Below are 19,096 nucleotides of genomic sequence, written 5' to 3'. Positions count from 1 at the left end.
TTGTCCTTTGAAGGTCCAAGTCAAGCAGCGATTTACTGATCAAGTTGGTCTTTGACTTCCCTTGCATGTGTTCCTGCCTTTCCAGCAAAACAGCAAAATTAGAAGTTTTCTTGAAAATAAGACTTAAAACTAATTCAAAATGGAGAAATCTTTGCAATTGAAATATGCTACTTTAAATTCTTTATCTCTGACTATAGATAAACAGTTTTGTCAGTATAAAACAACAAAAATAGTCATGACCTAGACACCAACATCAACTTACCAAAAATGCAGTACTGCATTGTGTTTATGCAAAACAAAATCCATATATCATAGGTATTTGTATTAAGTTTTGAAAAAGGATGGAAAAGAAATAGAAATGCAAATAGCTGCAGGTACAATATGTAGCAAAGAAAGGCAGTTAAACCATGATGACCATAACCCCATAGGACTGAAAATCTGAGACACAAAGGTTCTTTTGTGGTTTATATGATGTGATCTGTTTTTCAGTACATGAGTCACTCAGTTGTTTAACAGGCTAGTGAACAGGTTTCTAAGATTGAAGTTTAAACAAGTTTTATCAAACATGGGATTTCTTTAAATTCAAGATCATAGCTTCTCAACTTCCTACTTGGAGGCAATGAAATTGACTTGAAAGAGTCTTTTTAAAAATCAAAATAGTGTAATTTTTATAAAACAAGATGCCTTTATTTCATCACAAACTGAATGCTCTTATTTTCCCTATGCTTTCAGAGATAGTTTTTTTCATGAAACAGTATTCATGTTAGCAGTAGCTTACTACTGCTTACAACAAACAATTATGGATTTTGTACTAAGATGATGTATTTGTTGTCTCACAACACTGTTTTAATTAGGCTACTGGTTTCTCTGGCCCTAAATACACTTCCTTTTTGTGTGTGTAAATACAAATAAAAAAGAGAAAATTGGTGCATGTATTTGTTTTTGTTAAATAAAACGTGTTGATCCTGTTTTTCCTCTGCGATGGAGACTCGGCCTCAAATCTCCATCATAGCTGCATAATCCATCTTCCTTTTTTCACCAGCTGTAAGGCTGCTTAGCTTGTGTTTCTGGATAGGAAAGATCTTTTTGTTGTAGTTGTGTATATGGTACCTAATGTGCTGCACATCACAGCTTAGAGTCCATAGGCATGTAAAAGGAAAAAGGTTGAGTAATTACATAGATAATTTGCATAAGAAATTATAGACAGCTCTTGAAAATTGTCTCCAGGATTCCACGTGTGGTTGTAAATAAAGTTCAGTTTAAAATCATCCGAGCTGCATGAAACTTGCATCTGAATGTGGTCATTAATGATTCGAGGCTTGGAAATTTTTTCCTAGGGTTTCCTGCTAATCCAGCTTAACAGTTACTGTTCCCTGTAGTTAAAGATCTAAAAACAGAGATTTGAGGAGACGCTAATATGAGCTATGATTCAAAACACACCATTTGTGATGTATTTTGCATTACCGTATTAGAAGAAAGGATTGTGTGAGCTACCTCGTCACTCCTTTGACAGAAGGCTTAGGAACGAGGAGGCTGAATTATGTCCCATCCAGACCTTACTACTAGTTTACATAAATTCACGTTTTCAAGGCTATCTTCATGAGAAAGAGAGACTTGTGCTTCAAAGAAAATTACACCTTGTAGTCTTGAAGGAGAGAGGAAGAACTTGGACGACCTATATGCTCATTGAGTAAAAACTCAGGTAAAAAAAAAATCTCTAGCAGTCTAATGATTGACTGAATGGCCAGAGAAAAATATGTTTATAACTTTATTCTAACCACTGTTGGTCAGATATCAAAACTGTTACCCTTGAGTATTTCAGCTTTATAGGAAGTCATCCTTACCCCAGCGTAGAAGTAGCTTTTGGGTTTTGTTGTGGGGCTTTTGTTGTTTTTTGCTGTTTTTTGGACTAAAGGAGTCAGCAGTTTTAGGAAAATCTCTTTTTAACCACTGATGGTTGACTTGTATATTACCAGGAATTTTTTTCTAAAACTCAGCCAGTTTTAGAGCAGAAAGACTGAGATAATAAGGATGAATGCAGGGGATCAGAAGTTAAGATGCAAGGAAAAGTGAGAGATCAGAAACAGTATCTACTGCTAAGAGTGGTGAAAGTTGGGTGATGGATGAGTGTATACAATATAAGCTGAGGAGAGTGGATTTTCAAACTGGCAAGGCTCTCTGCTTCTTTCTTTATTTCTGCTTAGTAACTTTTTTGCAAGCCACCAGTAGTGCTGTTTTCTGAATAGGTTATGTATTTGCCCAAAAGGAACGTTTCTTTGAAGCCATTCAGCTAATTGCAAGGAACTTTGAACTAAAAATGTGCTTGCATGGTCAGGGTGTAGGAAATGTGTAACTTAAAAGTTGTTTTCTTTTTTTTTATTGCTTTTGTTATTCTTTCTACCATACATACTGTGCAGCAACGTTTAACCTCCTTCATCTACTGTCTGTATGTGGAAGCCAGAATTGAGCTGCTTGGAATGTCTTAGTTCCAATACTTTTTTTTTTTTCCCCTTTCTTTCCTACTCCTCTAAGGTGGACATTAATGATGATTAATTGTGTTCCAGTAGTACACTAGGAAACCATGGTGTTGAGTATTATATAAACATAATGACAAAAGATTCCCCTGTGTCCTGTTTACCCCTGGAAAAAACGAGGCACAGGAAGACTGTGACTTGCTGAAGGCTGTGCAAAATGAGTCTTTTTGCAAGAGTTCAAAACTGCATTCATTTTTCCTGAGTACCTATAAAATTCTTGTGCTTGAACCACGTTCTTCCCCACTTCAGCTACCTATAATAAAGCTACACACAAATTAATTGCTGTTAATGGTAGAGTATACTGGTAACACATAGTGTTCTGTTTGCACTGTGGCATCTCTTCCCCCTCCCCCCCCCCCATCTATCTGCAAGGAGATCCAAATTCTTACTGTCTGGTGCTAAAACTTAATGTGCTTTGCAGCATGGTGACGTAAAGGTTTAAACTAATGCAAAGAAATATAATTATTTACTCCTACGCACTTTTACTTCTGTTTTTCAGGGTGTGTTCTTGTCCTTCTGACGAGCAATATATGTCCTACTTAATATGAAACTACATGGAAAGCAAATAAGAGAAGCAAGCCTGTGATTCAATTGAATTTAAACAGTAAAACAGGCAGCTTTCTGAATGAAAATGCTGAGTTGAACTCTGCATTTCTGCATTTCTTTACCTAGTATAAAATGCATTAGTTGTTGTTTTCAGAGGAATTCATTTTCCATTTCAGCCAGGAGAATAGAAGGTACTACAGGAGCAACCCATAGCAAACCAGTTTAAAAATAATTTCACAAAGGAGGAGTGTATGCCTGTATTATTTGATGGAGAGGTGTGAAGGGTCATATTCTTCTAGTGATGCACTGAGATCTGTGGGTAACTCCTGTTCCAGACAAAGAGAGTTACTCATGGGAGGGCTTTGTAACTTTTGTTGAGTACTCTGGCCCCTATCCAGCAAAGCAAAGCACTTTTAAGTCCTTGCTTAATATTTGTGATCCCAGTGACTTGAAACTAGTGGAATTTTGATTACTGAGAGCTGGAATCTTCAGCACATCTCAGAATTATGCCCTGTATTCTCAGCATGATAAGGGTACATGTATGGTTTGGGGTTTTGTTTGTTTGTTTGTCTTTCTGATGGTATCGGACATAGGTACATTCTTCTCTCACCAGTGCCTGCTTTTTGAAGTCTAAATACAAATCTTGAATAATACTGATTACTTTTTTTTTTAATAATTTCTTTCACGGATAATAACCTCAGTTGAAAGATTTAAAATTATGATTGAAATCAAAGCTTTCAATCTCTACTTCCTTCATTTAACTTAAGTTGGTATTAATCAAAGAGATGTTTTTCCTTTCAAGGTTTAATGGAACTAGTGCATGTAAGAATTTCCAGACAGTTCACTTGTAAGATCATTACATCTTTATTCATGTAAGCAAACAAATACTGTGCTGTCTGTTTACTATTATTAGCTAAGAAAATTTTGAAGTATCTTTATTGTCTTCTGCAGTTTAAAATCCTGTACTATTTATGCTCAAAATGAACTCCCAGTCATAAGTATGGGGTAAGTCATAAAATATACCAGCTTTTGTGTGGTGTTAGGTAGTTCAGGGAACGTGAGTTTGCCGTAAGGACGTCTTTGACAATTTTCATTTGTTGCCTCTCTTTTTGTTAGCAATGAATAGAAAAATATTTCTTTGTGGCTTTTTTTATTTATTTCTAATTTCATGCAAACTTAAATGGAGGAAAACTTGAGGCAGGAAAGGGAACAGTAAGAAAAAAACGCTAAAAATTCTTAAATCGACTTTGTCTCAATCACTAGATGTCAAGCTGATGTTCTTTCCCAGTAAAAATACATTACCACCTTCCAAATGTCCCTACACAGGACAGGACTGTCCTCAAGACTCACCTTCGATTACGACTAATGTCACAATAACCAAGGAAACCACACTTTTAAAGGTGGCATCAATGCTACTTAAGACGACAGTGCCAGATTTCAGTTTGTGTGCGTATCTCTTTTGGAAAGTAAGTAGTGAGCCACTCTGGCTGAATGAAAAGATTTAAGAGGTTATATGATCCAAATGGCTCTTACACAATTTGGAAATCTGCTATTTTTAGTTGCTAGAGTTTAATATTAATCTGCGTTAGGAAGTACACAAACAGAAACCACTAAGCTGGCATAAGTAGCTGAGAGTATAGAAATATACAAGAAAATATCTTTCAGTGGTTAGAATACTCAAATCCAGCAAAACAGTTAGTTGATCCTCTCCTCAAAAGGAAATAATTCAAGAAGACAAGGTTGATTTATGAGGCGAAGTTGTCTTGTGTAGTAGTCTTTGTAGCACCGGATATTGAAGAAACTTTATCTTGGACATGGTCTTAGCCAGAAATTAAGATGAGATCTCACACTTGAGGTATGAAAATAAACTCATAAGCATCGGAAGTCAACAGGACCAAACAGGGAATATTCTGAATTTGAAAAGAGGTTAAGACTACATGACTCCAGTAATTAAAAGAAGACTGTTGCTTTAAAAAAATTTAAATCCCTACTACTGAGCCTTGCAAAACTTTAGAAATTTCGAGGGATGGTTTTGCATTGTTTAAAACAGTCAAACAAAAAAAATTTACATCGTACTGTAGAATTCAAACCACACAATTTTTTGCAAAGATAATTGATCTGACAGAATTCTCTGTGTCATTAAAGCAGTGGTTGAAGAAAACCTGGGTAATACTATTTAGAATTTTCCCAAAAGCTTTGAGTAAAGTTAAGCGTTCACAAAATGAGAGACAAAATATTGTCTTGGATTAAAAACTGATTGAGATGGGAAACAATATTAGGATTAAATGATCAGTTAGCATTTTGGTTAAAAGCTAATCTAGGTGCAGAAGGCATTTCAGCATACTAGGACCTAGGCTGTCAGCATATTCATGAGTTGTACTTAGGTATTAGTTATATGTCTGGCTATATGTAAAATGAACCATTGGGTTCAAACATAGTTTGTAATGTCCGAATCATGGTAGATAAATAACCATAGCAGGCAAACTAACATTGATTAATGCAAAGTAGCGTGCATTCAAGAAGAAAACTTGAATTACTTACACATCTGGGTTTCAAATTAGATACATCTGCTCAGGAAAAAAACTTAGCAAATAGTTTTCAAAGGCCCAGTGAAGATTTCTGTTCCTTTCATAACTAAGGTGTAAATGGTGTTGAACAGAGGAGTAAAAAGAAAAATAGTATGGCGGTTATTATAATCCCCTTGTGTAGATCAATGATACAGTCTTCTAAGGATTACTATATGCTATGTGGATCCCACATACACCTGTAAAGTATGGTACAAAATGAAAGGATTGAGAGTACAATATGAATGATCAAAAGCCTAAAAACAAAATCTCCCATGAAGTCAAATAGAGGGAAAATGTGATTGCTTATGCCAGAGAGAACAGGAATGAAGACATAACATGAGTACAATCTATTATGTACGTGAAGCAACAAATTGTAAATAAAAACTGTAAAAAGTAGAGCAAATAGAAGTTTTCCATCTGACTAGTTCTTAAAGAAACAAAGGGATATTGAATGAAATCAAGGTCTGAAATTCAGGACTGAGAAAAGATAGCTCGTTTAGTGTGCATCTCATTGAAACACAGGGTATTAAGACGAAAAGATTTGGAGATATTAGAATTTGTATTATTTATAATTCTTCCATCAAGTGAGATATGTTTGTTGCTGTCCTTATTGTTCTTGAGAAAATAATACTGGTGCTGGAGGGCTGGCAGGAGGGAGGTGTTGTAACTTCGAGAGCTTTTTGTAATTTAGAGAGCTAGGGAAGTTTCGTTAGCCATTTTTATTGCTAACTTTTTGGGTTTTGTTCTCTGTAGGAGGGTTTTAAACCTGCTCAAGGTCACATATTTTTCTAGTTCTGGTAACATGATCTATTTTCATCTAAGTTTCTTGTCAAAGGACTGCATCAATCTTTCTTACGTTGCTTAACACTGCTCTGTGTGGGGACTTCTATGTAGCTGAGAAGTTAGTGACATCTCATGGTAACCATGGAAAATTACAGGTGATTTGTGGTAAGGTTTTGGTGTTTGTAATTCAACAGACATTGCAAATGTTTTCTAGTTCAAAATTTTTTTTTAATATGCTTGTACATACCTCTTACATTTAATTCTCCAGTGTTCGTTATTTATCTAGAGACTAACTCAAGTATTTCTAAGCCTGAAATACTGATATTTGTCAGTTAGTTTGTCACTTACAAAAGAATTATATAACAGTATTGTCTCTCCTGGTTTTACTTGTTTTAGGTACAAAGTCAGCTACGGAGTATGCTAATGGTGGTTATGATATTGTATCGCCTGCTCCATCAGTATACTTGGGCACATTTCAAATTTTGCATCTCCTGGAAGATCTAAAGATGGCATTGGAAATGCTAGAGGATCCTCAAGAGAAAGAAGCGTTGCGAAATCAAATTCCGGGGGCCACAGCAGTGTGTATACGGGAGTGGTTTGAAGAGAATCTGGTGAGTAATTATTTATAGTTTTTCCATTTTGTTTGCAAACAGCATTGGTTCAAGTATTTTGATACTTCAGTTATTTTTGTAATAACTGAAATCTGCATACTTAGAGAACTGCAGGGGATGGTAAGCAATCATAGAAAGCTGAGGACATTACCACTTCATGTGCTGATTACTAGAGCAATGCAGATATAGGAGTATAAGAAGTTGGTAAAAGACCTTATTTTGTCCTTGGTGAGACAAAAGATAGTAAAAATGAACTATCAAAAAAGTTACCTTTTCTGTGGGTTTGGTTGGTTTGGTTTTGTTGGTCTTTTGCTGGAGATAACAAACAAGTTTATAACTAGTTCTAAAACTTTTCATTTTTAAACTGCCAATTTGGAATATGGTGGCATTGTCTGTTGAAGGGACAAATACAAATTGGATGATTCTCCTATCCTTTTCCTTGCTACATTTCCTTTACCTTAACTATCGATATTATCAATCTCCAAAGTATCTTGTACACCTGGCAGTGGCGGTAAATGCAGGAGAGCTCTAGCTTCTGAATGCGAGACATTCATCTCGGGATAGATGGGGAATAAACATTTGACTATATTGGGAAAGACTGAGGTTTACGAGGTGAGGAGCAGATCTTCAGACAGACCTTAGAAGAGACCCATTGGATGTAAAGGAAGAGAAACAGCAGGTCCTGCCAGAACACTCCTCTTCACCAAGTCTGTCACTGCAAGTGAATGGTGGTTTCCTAATGAGTAAAAGCTACCTATCACTTTCTCAACTTCAGAAAAGTTTTCTAGATGAATGGATTTTCTTCTGGCTTTGTCAATGTGTGTTACTTTTATGTAAATGTGTCTGTAGCTTCTGGTTCAGTGTTTATCATCTGCTATAGCTGCCTTGTGCCTATTGTAACCTAATGTTCTTGGAAAGGTAGCTGCTTTTGTTTGAACTTGTCAACTGCTGGTTTGTTGGCATTCTCCACAGAGCACAGGTCTATGGCTGGCTGTTTGGGACCATATGAGAGACAGGAATGAGAATTTGGTACCAGTTTTGAAAGCAAAAGGTGGAGGAAATGTTTAATTTGGATTTACAGTATTACATTTTTGAGTCCATATCCTCAGGCTAGCTCTTCCTGAATTCCTGCCTTAGCAGAAATTTTAATGCTTTTTCAAAGCTTTGCAATAGCTAAAAGATATTTGCAATGCTACAGGCTTGGGGAAGAGTGGCTGGAAAGCTGCCCAGCAGAAAAGGACCTGGGGGTGCTGGTTGACAGCCGGCTGAACATGGGCCGGCAGTGTGCCCAGGTGGCCAAGAAGGCCAATGGCATCCTGGCCTGTATCAGAAACAGTGTGGCCAGCAGGAGTAGGGAAGTGTTCGTGCCCCTGTACTCGGCACTGGTGAGGCCGCCCCTCGAATACTGTGTTCAGTTTTGGGCCCCTCACTACAAGAAGGACATGGAGGTGCTGGAGTGTGTCCAGAGAAGGGCAGCGAAGCTGGTGAAGGGTCTGGAGAACAAGTCTTATGAGGAGCGGCTGAGGGAACTGGGGTCGTTTAGCCTGGAGAAAAGGAGGCTGAGGGGAGACCTCATCGCTCTCTACAGCTGCCTGAAAGGAGGTTGTAGCGAGGTGGGTGTCGGTCTCTTCTCCCAAGTAACTAGTGATAGGACGAGAGGAAATGGCCTCCAGTTGTGCCAGGGGAGGTTTAGATTGGACATGAGGAAAAATTTCTTTACTGGAAGAGTGGTGAAACATTGGAACAGGCTGCCCAGGGAAGTGGGTGAGTCACCATTCCTGGAAGTATTTAAAAGACGTGTAGATGAGGCGCTTAGGGACATGGTTTAGTGGGCCTGGTGGTGTTGGGTTGATGGTTGGACTCAATGATCTTCGAGGTCTCTTCCAACCTTAATGATTCTATGATATTTTTAATGCATAAAAGACACATTTTCAGTAGTTGTTCACAGTAAAGTTGGCCTTGAACCACCAAGTTGAAGAGTTTGAATCTGGTGGTCTGGCTTTTGGCCCCTCTGTTGCAGAAATATTAAGCTAGCTTTTCAGCTCTGCAAGGTAGGTAACACTTGATGTTTTGACTCCTCGTATTAATCTATATATGTGTGTATCTTCTTTTTCATGGGAAACCAGCCAAAACAAGCCACAGTTCCCTCTTGGAGTTGCAGTTTACTGATGTCCTAAAAGCCTTGTCTAGTGCATCAAGAGTAGTATTCATTTGATAAAGCAATTGGGCAGTCTGGATTCAGAACCAACAGAACAGGGAAACTGGTGGTATAGAGTATGTCTAGTGCAGTATGTTGAGATCACTGTTTTTAAAATATTTTGCACTGTTCTGTATTGACGAATTCTGCACTTCTAAAGACATGCACAGGGAGGGTAGTGCCTAGTTGCTGTGACTGTTATTTGAAAACGGATAGCAATCTATGTATTTGTAGACCTTTTCTGTATTTTTAAAAAATGCAAATAATGTGTAAGCATGCACACAACTTCCATGGACTTCAAATTTGGAAGAGCTTTCTCCACTGACAAGCAGCAGTTTCACTTGGAAATTGAGAAGAAATCTGATAAAATTCAGCTTAGTTTAGTGAAATGGAATATGTATTTCATAGTTATGTCCCATACTGAAAATTCCTTAATTCCAGCCCAGAGCTGTGAAACATGATACTTGATATATGAAAAAGGATAGTCAAGGTAGTAAGCTATAGAGAATGAGAACTCTGTAGCTCAATGAATCCATTCACATTGGAACCCTCAAACAAAGTTTGGTAATCATTAGTCTATGAAATGTTGGAGTGTCATAAAAAAACCCTGCTCAGTTCCCATGGTTTAAACACATCAAGACTGAAGCAGTTTGCTGATTTATTAAAGACATCATTAACTAGAAATCAGTGAACTGTATATTTAGGATCAACATCAGCAATACAACAGATAAACCAGAATACTAGATGCTTAAGAAATGTTAAGGAACACCTACAAATTTCTAAATGCAGTTCTATAACTAATTCCAAAAAAGTTAAAATCACAAACATGCACACATACACGCTCACAGTTACACACATTTCCTCTCTCACAGCTGGCGTTGGTTACAAGCACAAACAGCCTCTTCTGTGGATGTGGGTTCTCCTATTTGCACACATCTCCTAATGGACATGTGGGTGCTTTATCTTTTGTGTGTACCCGTGGAGCTCCCTACGGTCTGCTAACCCATGCGCTGGTGAGCAAGCACCCCATGAGTTCACATAGGCACCCCTGAGATATGGGTCCCCAATTGTTGCAACTGGTAACTATCAGGTAAAACATCATTACACAGAAAATGCCAGATGCTGTCAAGTGGAATTTGCTACAAAGTGTCTCTTCTAAGCATTCTCTTTAAAGTGTAGGCTAATAATTCAGTACAGAGATTTGGAATATATTTTAATTGTTGTATTCAACTGAAATGTTAAATAAAACAATGTTTGATATCGGTAGCAATAGTTGAATTGTAACAAACTTCGGAGTGGATGGTGAACTGATGTTTTTGAGCTTTTTTTTTAGAGCTATTATAGGTCGGATTGGAGGGGGATTTTCTTTTGTGGACGATTAATTCCACATCTGTTTATATTTGGGGTCCATGTACCTTCCTTTGAAGCTGGAGGCTGCTCTAGCATGTACTGAATAAGCCACTGGTTTTAGAGAATAAAGCAACTGCTTTGTTCTAACATTATACAGGAATAGGTGAGGTCCAAAATACTCAGAGCTTATCCTGACTAGGAATACATTAGAAACTAAAGATACAAAAAGTAATCTGACATTTATTTTAAAAGCAGATAAGCGTGCTCCTTTCAAGAAGAGAGTGTTATTTTATGATTCTTCTTCGCTTAAATGCGTGCTTGAAAACTGTATTAAAAATCATTGCAGCTGCCATCCTTAATCAAGAATACAAACAATGTGCCTTACGGAAATAATTTGAATTTGTGTTTTGCTACTGCTCTATACTGGCTTTTATGGAAACCACAGAAAGGGGAGTCAGAAAGATGGCTCAAGACTAGTTCCTGCTGGATAGTATCAAACAACAGCATTTAACAGCTAGCATTTTGGGTTAAGCAGAAGTATGGAATAGAAGTCCCAATTATTTTCTTATGTGTTCCTTCTGCGTTTGCAATCATCATAACCTAATGCAGGCCCGAAAGCTCTCTGAGGCAGAGTATGGCTATCCCCGCTAGTTCTATTTGTGCCGCACAGCAGTATTTGGGATTGCAGGTTAGAGGACAGAAAGTGACTGAACCTTCTTTGTACTGTTTCTTTGCATTGGAGTATCATCTAGAAACTAGAGCTCAATTGTACTAGAATGGGAAAAATAACTTCTGCAGAAAATTGCCCCTTGGCCTTGTAATTCAAGTAGCTTTGCAGCTTTGGTACACTTAGTGTGCTGAACTACACCTAGTGTTTAAATAAATAAGACTGTGGAATTTAGCCTTTTGGTCAGCTTTGAGGCACACTGGCTTATTACTGATCAGTCAGGAAGCTTCTGTGATGATTATAGGTACTATAGCTGGGCTCACTAGAGTCTTACCTTCCTTCAATTCCATAGTGCCAAACTATGGAATTTATCAGACATGAAATATCACCAAGTTGTGGTTTGTGGTTTGTTCAATACTTTTTTTTTTTTAACAATTGTAACTGTTATGTTTTTTGATCTGTCTGCTATAGGTGTGAATGCCAAAGATGTGGGAAAATTTAGGTATGCCTAGAGTGTGAAAACTTTAGACATCATGTTTCACACCCGATACTACCTTGCTTACTTCCTCTTTTGAAAGCATCTGCTTTATTCCTTTTTTATGGAACCATTGGTCGTGATTCGGTGTTTCAGTGATTTGGTGGAGTTGGATTTTGTGCTTATCCTCTACAATCCTCTAAGGAAGAGGCACACCATTTGTGGAACTAAAGGTGTGCTTTTTGAAAAGGCTCCTTTTTGTGTTTCTGTGGTCTGGGATCTGTGAACTTAGCAGGTTCTTGAGTTTACAGTATAACTGGGCACAGTAACTGTGCTGTCACTGCTTTGAGATAGATGAAATAGGTTTGACAAAGCGCTGAATTTATAAAGGTTATTACTATGTATCATAGAATGAGGATTTAATAGTTGTGGTAACTGCACAAATCTTTTGACAAAGCTAAAATGGTATAAAGCATCATTAATCATAGACTTTTAACTACTTAAGAACTGTATTAAAAATTTTTGCCTCGAAGCGAATGTCTGGAGTGTTTTACATGCTTTATGATTGTAAATTCTGTAGCCTTAAAAACAGAACAAAAATACCTGGGGTGTATCATGAAGAGTTCATATAAAACAATTTTCTGTATAGTTTCAATTCTTCTTGTTAAATATTTTAGTATTGCTAGTGGCCACATGACATATCACAAAGCAGGTAGTAATTTCAGCATTAAAAATTAACTGCTGCAGTAACAACTGACTGTTTGACTCGGTGAGCTATGAGAGAATGTATTTAATTACAGTTTCATTTCATAACTCTAAATGAACTTCTACACTGTTAATTTTTTTTTTTTTTTTTTTATGCTATACATCTTTATGGAACCCTTTTCTGAGTAAAGAGGAACCTACTGTTCTTACAGCTGTCCTAAAACGATTTTAAACATGAGTGAAAGCCTCATTTCCAGGATCGAAACACATGATCTTCCTTCCAATGGAACATTTATATTTAAAGCAAGCCACTTCACCATGTAGCTTTATATACTGACCCTTAAAATACTGATTCTTGAAAACTCATTAGTATTTTCCCGATTATGTTTTTTCTCGGAAGCCTAATTCTGAAAATCTTTCTAAATGTTCTGAATTTGAAGAAACAGGAAGGGGAAAAGAGCAGAAGAAATAGTAGAGGAATGTGTGGTAGAGGCAATTTGTTAAAATAATGTGATTTGCCTTGGGATATATGCTGTGCTTTGTGTCATTTCATTTCTGTGTTTTTGTAGTGGTAAAACCAGACTTTTTAGCAGAAATAGGATAAATTTCTTAGACTCTTGATTGCCATTTGGTCATGATTAACATTCAGAAGAGATTGTTTCCATTATGTGTTAAAATCCAGGAATTTTTTTTCCCCAGTGTCTTCACAGGGACTTGGATTAAAACAGTAAATCCCAGTTCAGAATTCTGACTTGGTGGAGTTTGTGAAGTTTTTAAATTACTTCAAAGTTTTATTTCAAGCATGTGTTAGAGTGCTCTGCTGAAACATAATCACTGGTCTCTATTTCACTTCTGTCTAAGATTCATTTTACAGAGTTACCTGTCCAGAGCCGAGGCAGAAAATGACTGCAGTACAGGGCACTTCAATATTACTTGAAAACATGCTTTTATAAAAGTATCAATAGAATTTTTCAGCAGCAGCTGAGTGGGAAGAGAATGTATTCTATGCAATGCCAGTTAAAGCCAGTATATTTATCTGCTGGTAAGTTTGACTGTGGGACTCAACTGTTGAGAGTCACGATGGAGCTATATATAGCTGAATCTCCCCATTGCCAAGTGGTATTAACACATGTTAAATTGAAAATGGACTAGTAGAGCCTGCTTGGGACAGTGTAGAAAAGCCGTCACTCCGTAAGCATTCATGTTTATTTTTGCCAACTTGAAACATTAGATGGATATGTTTTCTGAGCAGTAGTCAGAGTCAAAAGTTGTATGACCCAGTTGTCCGCTGTGCTCCAGCTCGTTTTCAATGAATTGATGATGCAAGGAAGCCCTGAATTGGAAGATCTGGTCCTCTCAGAGTTCCCCAAGCATGTTAGAGCAATTCACAGCACACAAGAAACAGCAGAGAAGCATCCTTCATATGTGCAGCTATTTATGAATACTAGAGAGTGCCTTGGAGCTAGTGGAAAGGGGGTGTACACAGCTTGCACAGAATTTTTCTAAACCAGGCTTACATGTGCTTACAATGGTGGAGGCAACCACTGGATGGCTGGAAACATATCCCGTGCCCCATGCCACTGCCCGGAACACTCTCCTGGGCCTTGAAAAGCAAGTTGTATGGCAACATGGCACCCCAGAAAGAATTGAGTCAGACAACGGGACTCATTTCTGAAACAATCTCATAGACACCTGGGCCAAAGAGCACAGCATTGAGTGGGTGTATCACATCCCCTATCATGCACCAGCCTCCGGGAAAATTGAACGATACAATGGACTGTTAAAGACTACGCTGAGAGCAATGGGTGCTGGGATGTTCAAACATTGGGATACGCATTTAGCAAAGGCCACCTGGTTAGTCAACACTCGGGGATCTGCCAATCGAGCTGGCCCTGCCCAGTCAAAACTTTTACGTACTGTAGATGGGAATAAAGTCCCTGTAGTGCACATAAAAAATACGCTGGGGAAGACAGTCTGGATTATTCCTGCCTTGGGCAAAGGCAAACCCATCCGTGGGATTGCTTTTGCTCAAGGACCTGGGTGCACCAATGTTCTGTGGTTGCTTTGTCTCGGAGTCAACCCTATGGTCTCTGACTGTGACTGCTCACTGTAGTAGCTGACAGCAGAGGTAGGAAAGTCTTCTCTGCACGAAGAACTAGTAGAAGATTAAAATAGCTTTGCAGTGAGTAGGGCTGATTTAGATCTTTTTCTTAAAATGACATGGTGAAATTAGTTTTTGGCATTTTCTTTCACCCTTGTAATGGTCAGTAATGCTTAACAGAGCCACCTTTTAAACTACAATGACCAGAAGTGATTAAACAGAATTGTGTTACAGCGTTAGGCTTAGAGTACTCATGGAAGAAAGGTGGTATTCCTGTTATAATAGCAGGGCCTGTATTTTTATATGTTAAGTTTTCCAAGATTTCAGGGTAGTCTACTGACATATTGTGAAGTTTAGCCCTTGGGGGGCTATCCACACCTTGATACTGTCAGAGGAAATAGAGGACTACTCTACAGGAGGCCATGATTGTATACAGTAATTGCATGTTAGCCTTCAAAAGCATTAATACGATTTATTCAGTTCCATTTATCTAAGACTCTTTCAGCTGTTGGCTTCAGTCCCTTCCTTTGCACTAAGTGGCTGAATATCACATTAGTTCATCTTTCCTTTTGTGTCTAATGTTATGCATGGTGTCCCTTTTCCATTTCACATTATGATCTGTCGCTAGAATTTCCAGCTGCATTGCTTTTCACTGATTTAAATATGATACACTGTATTAATTTAACAAACATTAATGTATAAATGTAAGTTCTATGAATCATAGAATCATAGAATAGTTTGGGTTGGAAGTATCTGCTTTTTTAAGTGTAGCTAGAGGAAGCATCGGAAAACGTTTTCCATAAAGTAATTAACAGAGGGATTGGTAAGAGAGAATTATTTCATTAAACAGATAAGGTATAAAGGTAATGGTCATGTAAAGAAGCTGGGCGCAAAATTTTCTTTTTGAAGGCCCTGTATTGATTTGGAGGTATTACTTGAATGTTAGAGTATGGGCATAAGTTTGAAGTATTTCTGTATATAACCTTTATTCAGATTTCACAGAATTTGGGTAGGTTGACCTATCTCACTTGCAAAATGTTATCAGTTATGACAAACATAGCATTAATATAATTCACAACAAAATTATTTCATTATCTTTTGGAATAGTACACTAATAACAGTGGTAAACAGACCTGCATTTAGTTAAAATTCAACTAAATATACTTTCAGGTTTTGTGATCTTTCAAAAATGGAAACAAATTATACTTATTTTAGACGTATTACACAACATGTTGGCATACTCTTCTTCATAAGTAGATAAACATGTGCTTTATTTTCCTGAAATAATGAAATGCTTGAGAAGAAAATAATCAATATTTGTATATTCCTTATCAGAAATAATGACTTGGAAAGGTCTATCTGCAGCTTAGTCTGTTTTGGGGCTTTTTACAATTTTTTCCATTCTGAAACTTAAAAGAGAAAATCTGATGTGTGTCATACTGAGGAGAGGCAAAATGTTACCTGGTAAGGTCATTGATGTATGTGCAAATATTTGGTAAATATCCCGTTTCAAATGTTTCATATACTGATTTACTGCATATTTAGTAATTTCAGCAGTGCTTTGAAACCTTTCAGACTGAAAACTAAATCTGAATTATTGTAATATGTTGTGTGGTAGAATGTAAATCTATTTCTTTAAATATTTTCTTTACATATCAGTGTACTCTTTTCTTGCCTATAGCAACTGGGGGGGAGTGTTCACAGTGATTTTGTTGTTCTGTTAAGTAGAAAACATTTTTTAGTTTTTATGCAAAAACATAGTACTCAAGTTTCTTACAATCTACATTTTCTTCTAAATAAGTCTAATGCAAAAAGTTATAGCTCTTTTAGAACTTGGGCTGGACAAAGTATTTCAGCATATGGCAAGGAATGTTTGAAACTGCCAAGAATGTGCAAATGTCTGTGTATGAATTAATAAACAGTAACTTCATCTAAGTATTGGTAACACATTCTTTATGCAAGCCAAGGGAAGAGAGCTAGTTATTACTTGAGCAATAACCAGAAAGGACATAGTAGTGCTAGAGATATGTGATATCATGCAGCCTGCAGATGGGAATGACTCCAAAGATGTCAACACCTGTTTGAAGTATTACCTCCCACCTCCCCCTCCCCGAATAAGCAATAAGGGTGAGGGTTAACCATGCTGGCTTGGAACTAATGGCCATCTAAGTCTGATTATTTCTGAAATACAGATTTTAATCAAAGAATTAAGCCATTAAGATTGAGTGCATTTTATGCTGGGAAAGGATTATTTGTTCATGTATCTACAGAACATTATTTCTAGTCTGTCTCCCAGGATACTTGTTTTTTTTTTTTTTTTAATTATCACAAGTAAAGCAAATGTGCTCATACACAGAATGCAGTATTTTTTTTTTTCCTTTTGTTCCAAGAGTTTCATCTTTCTCTGTCACTTAGGCATTATCAGTTAGTCATGATTAAGACTGTAAGACAAATTATCTTGCTGGAAATGCTTCATCTAGATTTCTGAAGCCACTCCTCACCATGTGAAAAGGATTTCTTCCTCCATTGTCTTTTGCACAAATGGCCTGAATTTCTTTTTACACAAGTATTCCTGTGCAGGAGTATTCTCATATACTCTCTCTCTTTCTTCACTCTGAAGCTCTCGCCTTTTTCTGCAGCGTGAGAATGACAGGTGTGTGAACTGGCATGCTGAGAAAATTTTTCCCTTTTAAAATCTGGTCCTAATCCTTTTGTTTCCAAAGCAGCCCAAACAGTAGGATTGAGAAGAGCACAGAGTAATGAATGTAGGAAAAGCTGATGCTAATTCTTGGGAGTGAGTAAAGTTTTGTTGCATATCCATACTCAGCTGGACTCTCCTGATGAGGCTGGGAAGACACATAGTTGGTCATTTCAGTTCTTGGCCTGAAAGGCCAAATGTATGTTCTTTTAGTGTTTTCAGAGGCTGATGGGTTTTGAAACCAAAATGGTTTAAAAGTTATTGCTGAAAAGGAAGAGAGATGCTATGCTCCAGGCAACCCCCGGTATCAAGACAGGCTGGGGGATGAAGGGATTGAGAGCAGCCCTGCCGAGAAGGACTTGGGGGTACTGGTGGATGAAAAGCTGGACATGAGCCAGCAATGTGCGCTCGCAGCCCAGAAGGCCAATCGTATCCTGGGCCGCATCAAAAGAAGCGTGGCCAGCAGGTCGAGGGAGGTGATTCTGCCCCTCTACTCTCCTCTGGTGAGACCCCACCTGGAGTACTGTGTCCAGCTCTGGAGCCCTCAGCATAAGAAAGACACGGACCTGTTGGAGGGGGTCCAGAAGAGGGTCACAAAAATGATCAGGGGGATGGAACATCTCTCCTCTGAAGAAAGGCTGAGAGAGTTGGGGTAGTTTAGCCTAGAGAAGAGAAGGCTTTGGGGAGACCTTATTGCAGCCTATCAGTACTTAAAGGGGGCTTATAAAAAAGATGGCGGCAAACTTTTTAGCAGGGCCTGTTGTGACAGGACAAGGGGGAATGGCTTTCAACTAAAGGGGGGTAGATTTAGACTAGATAGAAGGAAGAAATGTTTTACGCTGAGGGTGGTGGAACACTGGCACAGGTTGCCCAGAGAGGTGGGGGATGCCCCATCCCTGGAAACATTCAAGGTCAGGCTGGACGGGGCTCTGAGCAACCTGATGTAGTTGAAGCTGTCCCTGCCCACGGCAGGGGGGTTGGACTAGATGACCTTTAGAGGTCCCTTCCAACCCAAACTATTCTATGATTCTATGACCTGGACCTGATGGAAGCTGAAGAACTTCTGCTCTTCTTCCTACTCCCTCGCCCTTTTAACCTCCCAGGCAATGCAGTGCCAATACAAGAACGTTATTAACGGTTTGTATTTGTGCTGCTCTGAAAAATCACAACAAAATGTGTTTTAGCACAAATTTAACTGAATAAAAATTGCTAAAATAACAGTAATAAACATAATTTTATAATGTTCATAGAACCTCAGCTGGGTGGGAGAAAGAGGGACAGTGGTCGAAAAGCAAGTAACTCTGTGCTTCCTCAGCTCCAGTATTGGTAGGAGAAGAGGGAATACACCAGACAGTCAGATTGCCCTTCCCCACAGTTGTAAGAGGATTTGTGGATGTTTTCTTGCCTCTTCATAGGTCTGGAATGGAGAGACATGAAAAGTGTAACTGATTGTTTAAAGCATTCTGTTACTTTCAGTTTCAAAGCTGTTACAGCATGTCTGTTTACTATTAGAAACAGATTTAAAATCTTGTTTAAAATATTTGACATTCTGACTCATAAAGTAATGGGTTGCTTAGCTGTGTGTTTTTTATGGGTTATGTATCGGCAGATGTTCATGTGGCTAGCACCTTTGGTGTTCTGCAAATGGCGTTTTTAGTTCTATCAACAGTGGCAGTAGTCAGCAGTTTGCTTTGGAAGTACAGAATTGGCAAAGAAATCTTAATAGGTTTTCATACAGCTTGTGGAGTATATAAACTTTGTTAATTTTAAACATTTTAGTGCCCTACATTGCATTTATATTGCCGGAATGTGTGTTCAGTTATTTTTTGAGACGGCACTGGCGAAAATAACCAATTTGGTGG

General features: G+C 38.0%; 1 protein-coding gene across 1 annotated transcript in view; it reads left to right on the top strand.

Moving 5' to 3' along the window:
- PPFIBP2 (PPFIA binding protein 2) overlaps positions 1–19,096 on the top strand; it is a 113,117-nt gene that overhangs the window by 26,428 nt on the left and 67,593 nt on the right. Inside the window, exon 3 of the mRNA XM_009288847.2 lies at positions 6,827–7,041. Coding sequence (XP_009287122.1) covers positions 6,827–7,041 — 215 coding nt within the window. The remainder of the gene's footprint in view (positions 1–6,826; positions 7,042–19,096) is intronic.

This window comes from Aptenodytes forsteri, unplaced genomic scaffold (assembly GCF_000699145.1).
Source record: "Aptenodytes forsteri isolate BGI_AS27 unplaced genomic scaffold, ASM69914v1 Scaffold8, whole genome shotgun sequence".
NCBI classification, from domain to species: domain Eukaryota; kingdom Metazoa; phylum Chordata; class Aves; order Sphenisciformes; family Spheniscidae; genus Aptenodytes; species Aptenodytes forsteri.
Note: the sequence above shows the minus strand (reverse complement) of the source record. Positions and strands in the feature narration are given on the sequence as shown.